General features: G+C 55.0%; 4 protein-coding genes across 4 annotated transcripts in view; 2 read left to right on the forward strand and 2 right to left on the reverse strand.

Annotated features, from left to right (window-relative positions):
• Nucleotides 1–622: 622 nt before the first annotated feature.
• Nucleotides 623–1,484, forward strand: EI97DRAFT_364719 (uncharacterized protein; the record flags this gene model as incomplete). Its single annotated transcript, XM_033795009.1, has 3 exons — nt 623–791; nt 1,193–1,303; nt 1,357–1,484. Coding segments are annotated over 3 exons (408 nt in total), but the record flags the coding sequence as incomplete, so codon positions are not given.
• A 1,221-nt stretch (nt 1,485–2,705) lies between these two features.
• EI97DRAFT_463627 (uncharacterized protein) lies at nt 2,706–5,193 on the reverse strand (the record flags this gene model as incomplete). The annotated part of the gene is made up of 3 exons (XM_033801369.1): nt 2,706–4,192; nt 4,380–4,553; nt 4,887–5,193. The coding sequence occupies 3 exons, from the start codon at nt 5,191–5,193 to the stop codon at nt 2,706–2,708; spliced, it is 1,968 nt and encodes a 655-aa protein (XP_033658804.1).
• A 364-nt stretch (nt 5,194–5,557) lies between these two features.
• Nucleotides 5,558–6,995, forward strand: EI97DRAFT_429313 (zf-DHHC-domain-containing protein). The gene has a single exon (XM_033797414.1). It carries the CDS (start codon nt 5,731–5,733, stop codon nt 6,682–6,684), a length of 954 nt encoding a protein of 317 aa, XP_033658805.1. The 5' UTR covers nt 5,558–5,730; the 3' UTR covers nt 6,685–6,995.
• Nucleotides 6,996–7,616: 621 nt separating this feature from the next.
• The window catches only part of EI97DRAFT_438646 (uncharacterized protein), a gene marked incomplete at both ends in the record, with an annotated part of 2,607 nt that continues 2,199 nt past the window's right edge, over nt 7,617–8,024 (reverse strand). The window contains 2 exons of the mRNA XM_033799510.1: nt 7,617–7,766; nt 7,875–7,940. Coding sequence (XP_033658806.1) covers nt 7,617–7,766; nt 7,875–7,940 — 216 coding nt within the window. The remainder of the gene's footprint in view (nt 7,767–7,874; nt 7,941–8,024) is intronic.

Consider the following 8,024-nt stretch of genomic DNA (forward strand, 5'->3'; position numbering starts at 1 on the left):
TGCCCGACCGGCCCGTACACGCCACAATTGGCCCGCTGGCAGACTGACACCGCATACAGTTTAGCTCCTTCGTTGCAACGCGCAGCTCTGACGTCGTACACGCTGTGCCTTCGACCCTGACACCCACCCGTCCGTCAATCCCCCAGTGTGCGCTGCTGCGTCTACCTCTCGTCCAACCATCTTCTATACGACTCCCACACTATAATCACCGCCCGTCCACAGATACTGTGTAAACTACACCCTGCTTGTTGGAGACGGCAAGCTCCCCACCTCTCGGTAGCGCTACCACCACACCAACACCACCTCTGAACCGTTCGCGAACAGATACCATCCCAACCCCTTGCGCGCCCTCCCCCAGCCCAAAGCCGTGCCCTGCTGCATTGCTGCATTGCTGCATTACACGAGACCCGTATGTTGGCCGGCATCCCCGCCTCCTGCTCAAGCTAACCGCTTCCTCTCTCAGACAGCTGCGTTACACGGTGGGTTGCATACCAGGCCGCCAAGCACTCACCTTTTCCTACACCGTCCAGTGACGTGGACCGCCAGCGAATAACCTCGCAAAGCGCCAGCGCACAATCGCCTTCGATCCCACCCTCGCAGCCCTGCACCCACCCGAATAAACATGTCCTCCACCCCCCCAAAGAAGGGGGACGTGGAACCCCAAGCTCAGTCGCCTGACGGTTCCGACCCCCCGCCGCCTATGGACAGAGAAGCCCAGGAGACACAAACGCAAGGACTCGGCTACGACTTCGAAGTCAAGGAGCAGGACCGCTGGCTCCCCATCGCCAATGGTGCGTGACCCATTCATTTCCTTTCTTCTTCTCCCCCTCCCGAGCTCTCTGATTTGCGCGTGAATCCCGCTTCCCTCCTGCACGTCAAGACGGACTGCTACACTTGCCGGGCCCTGAGCTGCTGCAAGCCGTCGAATACCATCCTTTTCCCCCAGTCGCGCGCTTCTGCGTCGAATCACACTGGTTCCCTTTTTCCGCCGTTGCCCTGAGGCTTGTCCGTCCGCCAACGGTCCTGCACTGTACCTGGCGGGAAAATATCCGCCGTGCAGCAGGCAGCTAAGTTCCCCACACCGACATGTCGTCTTCCTCTCCCCAGACGTCCGCCTCGTCCCCGTCCAAGAACAACCCCTCGACCACCAGTAATCCCGCCAGCGATGCTAACATTCGTAACTTTGCTCCAGTCGCCCGCATCATGAAGATGGCCTTGCCCGAAAATGCCAAGATTGCGAAGGAGGCCAAGGAGTGCATGCAGGAGTGTGTGAGCGAGTTCATCTCCTTCATTACAAGCGAAGGTGAGCTTCGACTGGTACAGCAACGAGGATGACATGCTGATGATCGCCCTTAGCATCGGAGAAATGCCAACAGGAAAAGCGAAAAACCGTCAATGGCGAGGATATCCTGTTCGCCATGACGTCGCTCGGTTTCGAGAACTATGCCGAAGCCCTGAAGATTTATCTTTCGAGGTATCGCGAGGTGAGTAGATACTATACGGCTCTTCATGGTGTTTCCTTTCCTGCTTCCTTCGTTCTTCCTTTCCTCTCGTTCCGTTTCTCTCCCACTTTCATTCGTCTCATTTGTGCCCTTCTTATCTCTCGATTTATCATCTTCAAAAGGAGCAACTCGCCGAAAAGAAACGTGCAAGGGAGAACTACGTCAAGGAGAAGCTCGCCAGACTCGTCTCCGCCGAAGATGGCCTACGCTCGTCTTCGCTGGGAAACTCTAAACGGGAGTCGTCAGTTGACCGGGCTCGGTTCAATTCCGCAAGACCAGATCTGCAGAGCGCCACCTCTTCTACCCCTTCTGGTCCATTCACTGCTCGTTCTGCTCTTCTCAACCCACCGTCAGCAAGTTCTAGTCTTTCCAACTCAGCCACAACAACTGACTTCTCCATCTCAAACGCACAGACCCTCCTCTCAAACAACCAAAACAAACCCTCCGGCAGTGGCAGCGCGGCCCAAGCGAGCGGCAGCGCCAGCAACCCTGGCCAAGGCGCCGGCGCAGGAGACCCAGGCGCACCTTCTGGGGGTGCCTTCAACGGCGACAGCATGGGACAAATGGGCGGCCAGGATTCGGACATGGGAGGCGGCATGGGGGGAGTAGGCGATGGCACGGCGTTTGGGTATCCAGTGCATAATGGTGGTGCTGGTGAGGGACAGTTCTAGGCGAACAGTCTCCTTTCGGGAGGCGTGGCGGGCCACGGGATGGGTATTTCGAGGGAATCGCGTGGGGACAGCGAAGACGGTGAAGGAGAGGAAGAGGAAGAGGAAATGGAACGGGAACGAAGTAACTAAAGTGAAACTGATGGCTGAGGGGATGAATGGGGCTGTAATGTGGAAGGCCTTGTCTACGATGTCTGCGAGGGAGGAGCGAAGGAGGTAGGCCAGCGCATGAGTATCCGGAATTTGAAGGGAAAGGATGGGACCCGGCCGGTCTGGCAATGTCGGTCGGAGATGGGAGTCTTGACAGGTTTGTTATTGTCATCATTATCAGCTTTTGCCCTAGTACTATATGGGGGGATTGGAGCCAGGAAATGGAATGGATATGGCAAGGCGAATGGAATTGGGAATGGAGAATACAGAATTGGCTCAGGCATCTTTCGGCCATCATGTACAAGTACATTTTTTGGCCCGTGTTTTACCGTTTCTTTATCATTCTTTTCTTGCAGGACGTGGTATTCGGGCTACATGTATTCACTTAATGAAGCTCATCCTGCAGCTGTGATTCGTCGGCATCGGATGGAGGCGTCTCTGCGAACTGGTGCGGTTGTTGGCGCAGTATGTAGAGCTTCGGGGACATGCGCAGTTCGATCCAGTACCCGCGGAGGAGCGGGTAGCGGAGCAGCGCCTCCAGCGTCTTCCAACCCCTCGCAACTGTATCTATCGCCCGATCTTTCACCGTCCTTACTCCGCCATCTTCTCCTTCACCACTGATAAACAATCCGCTTTCCTCGTCCCCTGGACTTGTATTTGACGATGATGATGATGGTATACCAGGTCTTAACAAGCGGAAGCCATCGTAGGCGAAGACCGTGGATACCATTTCCCACTTCCCGATGCATTTCTCCGGCCGCTCCATGATGGCGTAGTCGAAGTGCGTCCAGAATAGGGGGTCGAGCAGGAGTTCCGGGGAGGTGGATTTGTTGTATGTGAAGCGTCGGCGGGGGAGGTCTAGGTTGGTGGATACGGTGTTTCCAACGTCATCGGCATTGGTAGTGAGAGGTATTTTGCTGGGAGAGAAGACGCTGTGGTCTTCCAGGAAGCGCGTCACGCCCGTTTGGCAGGCTAGGTTGTCGAGGTAGATGTTTATGGCCTTGGCCCTGCCCTCGCCATCTCCAGCGCCGTCTTTCCTGCTGGTCCAGTTCACACTGCTCCCGTTCCCGTTCCCGTTCTCCGAGGCCGAGGCAGATGCAGATGCAGATGCAATAATCCGATGCAACTCCCCCATCGCCTCGCCCCCAGGATAATTCAAACTACTCACCCCCACCACCGCCGCACTCGCCATAAACGACACCATCACCGAAACCGCCATGCCTGCGCTGAGAACCGCGTAGATGCTCGACTTCCCTCTCCGCGTCCAAATCAGCCCCGCGCCCGCGCCCGCCACGCCCGTCAGCGCAGGGACAGCGTACATGACGAACCGCGCCTCCTTGTGCGCGAGCAGCGAGTACAGCGCCACGAACCCCGCCGTCGGCACCAGCAAGGCCGTGGCGTTGCGCCTCGTCGCGGGATGCAGGACAGCAAATGGGATGCAGACGGGGTAGGTTAAGGGGTTGAGCAGGAGGCGCGGCAGGGCGGACGAGAAGTAGAAGTGCCAGGGGCTCACGCCCCAGGCCGAACTGTGGCCGAGGATCGTGTTGTACCAGAAGGCGGAGAGTTCGGGCCAGAGCGGAGTCGTGGTCCAGGCGTGCCAGAAGTACGAGTCTAGTGTTAGGGTTAGGGGGAGGGCGAGAAGGGTGCCGAGGAGGCCTGCTGGGAGGATGGTGTGGGTTATTAGAGGGAGGCGGAGGGGGGGTGGGGTGAGGAGGAGGGTGTGGAGGGTTAGGGGGGTGAGGAGGAGGAGGAGTTCGGAGCGGAAGAGGATGGTGGTTGTTGTGAGGAGGAGGAGGGAGAGGGTGAGGGAGTTGGTTCGGCGGGGTGGAGGGTGGGTGTGGGAGTTTAGGAGGAGGGTTAGGGAGAGGGTTGCTGGGTTCTTGTTAGTGATGATTGTGCGAGGTATGTAAAGAGATCATCATTTAAGGGGGCGCGAGAACGCATTGTCTCGGGAGCAGCAGAGAACCGGCTTCTACACCGAAAATCGGACGGAATGGGTAGTCCAGAAACCTGAGGATAGCCATGATGAAAGGAATACGGGAATGAGATGCAGACATACTGAAGCAAAAGGCGAACATATTCGGCAACGTCCTAGACGCGTAAAAGATGACGTGGAATTGGCTCGCTTGGAAGAGGATGTACCAGACACCCGCACTGCGACCAAAGGCGCGCGAGATGCTGCGGCTGAAGAGGATGAGGGTGAAGCTGTTGAGGAGGCCGAGTACGGCTCGGACTGACGAGGAGGGGTTAGTTTATGCTTTTGGAGTAGGATGTGGGAATGCTTCTGCTAGTAAGAAAGGGGAGAGGGAAGGGATGTGAAGGACATGAGAGACTCGGGTGGTTGACCGGGTATGACGGGTCGAAAAGGGAGCTGGGAAAGGAGGAAGAGCACCATGAGAGGGAAACAGAGCCTTTCAAGCTAGAGTGCACCAAGCATCCGACTGGAATTCTCCTTTCTTCTAACATCGATTCTTGACGAGTGAAACCAAAAAGAAAGGCGAAAGTCTAGACGTTGACAGAGGACGACTTCAACATTTAGAAAAAAAGTAACCAAATAACCACTCACCCAATACCTGCACACACCCCCAATCCCCTCTACAAACCCATAACCACGGCCTGGCCAGCCCCGAGACCATCAATGCTCCCACAAACGTCCTCGGCACGGGTCCAGGGAAGGCCACATGGTCATATCTCTTTGCAAAAAACTCCGCCGCATTGTCCCGCCATGGAATGGGAATCCCATAGTACAGAATGTCGTGGATGGCTTGAATGTTGAAGGATTCTTCGACTTTGGTGTAGGGGCAGAGGAAGAGATAGAGGAGGATGAGGAGAGGGAAGAGGAGGGGGAGGAGGCTGGTGGGATGGGGTGTCATGGTGGCATCGGTGCTGGAGAGGGATGGCGGCGGAGTTGATGAGAATTTGACGGTCTGTCGCCCGCTGTTGAGTACAGGCCGGTGGTGATGGAGGGAGATGAGATGAGGTTGAAACAGAGGTGGGTTGGGAATAGTCACGTGCCTTTCACGTGATGTACAATGGACCTTCATCCCCTTTCCTTACAACACGACAGTGCAATCAACACTGCTGACTGTCAGTTCCAGTCAGAGGGGGTGAGTGTTCAGTGTGTGATATGAGGATTTGACCCAGCTCCTTTATCTTATGAATGGCAAAGCGTACATCGTCAGCACGCCCAATCCTTGCATAGAATTTTCAATGTCCATTATGTTTGCACATTTCGATTTACAGTGAACTTTACTTGAGTTTTTACTTGAACGATTCAAATTCTGAGTTTCAAAACGAGTGATATTGCGGGTAACAGCAGTGCTACACTTGGACCATTGCACCATTATGTAAGCGCCCAATCTATCCAATCCTAAGCCCCCTTCTTGTTCTGTCGTAGACCACTCCTAGGAATGGAGTTATCGAACCTCGCCGTCCCGTCCGTCTACGTATTGATATTCTTCCTGGCGTATACCTCGCAATGGCTTCTCAAAGACCTGGAACCGGCTCCCCCCACGGAAGGCGAATACATTCGCTTCAATATTCTACTCATCTGCCTCCTCATCTCCTATACACGCTCCGTTTTTGTAGATCCAGGCCATATTCCCACTATGCATGAGCACGAGAAAGGACCAGCGAATGATGTCTCCGACAATTTTCCATCCCAATCCCGACCAGATAACACGAACGGTCACCGAAAATGGTGCCGTAAGTGCAATCTTCCCAAGCCGCCTCGAGCTCACCACTGCCGCACCTGCGGACGCTGCATCCCGAAAATGGATCATCACTGCCCATGGACGGCCAACTGCGTCTCACATACCACATTTCCCCATTTTCTCCGCTTCCTCTTCTACGCCGTTGCGTCCCTTGCCTACCTGGCATCGCTGCTCTGGCCACCCATCGCGCATCTCTGGCACAATCGGAACATGCCTAGCTACCTGGGACCCAGTATGCTTCAGCTGGTTCACCTGTTTGCCCTTTGCGTAGGGGACTTTGTGATGTTATTTGCGTTGGGCATCTTGCTAGTAAGGAATATCTGGTCGCTGGCAGTCAATACGACGACCATCGAAGGTTGGGAAATCGAACGACATGCGACGCTAGTGAGGCGGGCCAGGTACTTTGGCGGCTGGTTGGAGGGGCCTGGTGGTGTGCAGGTCAGGATTGAAAAGCAGGAGTTCCCGTACGATGTGGGTATTTGGACGAATTGTAAGGAGGGGATGGGGACTGGGAACGTGAGTGCTATTTCCCTTTCCATCATCCAGTCTTCAGAAAAGGGATATATGCCTCTTCCATACCCAGTGGCGCATTGCTGTCACATGGTATCACGGCCGAGTCTCCCAAGACGTCCCAGTCTTACATTTCGTTAAGGTATTAGCCTGGTTCTGGCCATTGGCTCCTACGCCCCGTATCAGTACCGGCCTTTCCTACCCTACCAACGGCTTTTCCGATCTCCCTTGGCCGCCCCCGGACCCAGATCGCCTACAGCGTACCTGGCAGAAGCCGCAATCAGATGGCTCCACTCTGCTTGATGCCGATCTCAGTTCCGCAGAAACTGTTGCTGCGTTCAAGAAACGTCAAGAAGAAGATTTCGCTCGAAGAAAAGGAGGCAGTGGAGTTGTTCGTCGGAAGCCATTCGTTCAGCGCGTGGAGGGTGCTCAGCAGAGAATGAGACAGCAGAGGGATGATTCGTATCGGTATGGAAGATACGACGAAGATGAAGATGATCAAATTTCAGGCCCCGATGCGGGGCTTTCTCAAGAAGAACATAGTAACAGCGGTGAAGAGACCTGGCGCAATGCCGAGGGGGAACGATTAAGAGATTTTGGCGTGGATGAGGATCTGGAGTTCTACGACGAGGAAGATGACTTGCCTTTGAGCGAGCTAATGGCCAAGCGGAGGGCGAAAGTGTAGATGGTGGCTGATGTCTCCATCTCAGACTACGAACAGAACATTCACTGACGCGACCGGTCTGCACCCACTGCGCCAGAACAAAGATTAACGTGCTGCACAACATATGTTTACATATGATGCCTCGACGCCTGCACGGATCGTGTCATCTACCTTGACTGCCGCGCATTGGGTGCTACTTTTCCATTTGTCCTCAGAATGCAATCACGAGAGGCACGCCTTCTAGAAAGTAAAAACTGTTCTGCTTTACCACTTCGTTCTATGACACTTTAAACACACGCCATTAACGCCCGAAACATTCGTTAGCACAATTTTTTGTTACCATCTCTTCTTTCATCCCTCCTCTGTTCCATCACTTTATTTCCAAACATACCCGTCCCAGATCCCCACTTTATAGGAGAGCAGCGAGTGCACCGAGGAGGAAGGCAATGTAACTAACAAGAGTAGGATCGTTGGCATTAGCTTCGCCCACGAATGGCAGCCCTGCGGTGGGAGTCGCTGCAGCAGGCGAGACTTGCGTCGGTGCGACCGGTGATGGTGGCTGTTGTGGAGCAGTCAGTATAAGTTCTTCTTCATGTGGATGGATCTGGGGAGGCATCTCATAGTGAAGTGTGAACGAGGAAAGGGAGCCATGAAAGGGGATACATACCACTTGAGTTGCCGGTGCGCCAGGTGGTGGAGGGGGACCAGAGGGAGGTATCTGCCCTGGGGCCGGCTGGAGAGGAGGAGTCTGACCGGGAGGCGGAGGGGGAGGAGATTGGACGGGAGGCGACTGAACAGGAGGCTGGGGACCAGTCTG

The sequence above is a fragment of the Westerdykella ornata genome, assembly GCF_010094085.1.
Source record: "Westerdykella ornata strain CBS 379.55 unplaced genomic scaffold EI97scaffold_1, whole genome shotgun sequence".
Classification (NCBI taxonomy): Eukaryota; Fungi; Ascomycota; class Dothideomycetes; order Pleosporales; family Sporormiaceae; genus Westerdykella; species Westerdykella ornata.

Coding starts and splice junctions, on each gene's coding strand:
- EI97DRAFT_429313 (XM_033797414.1), top strand. CDS start 5,731: ATGGAGTTATCGAACCTCGCCGTCCCGTCCGTCTACGTATTGATATTC.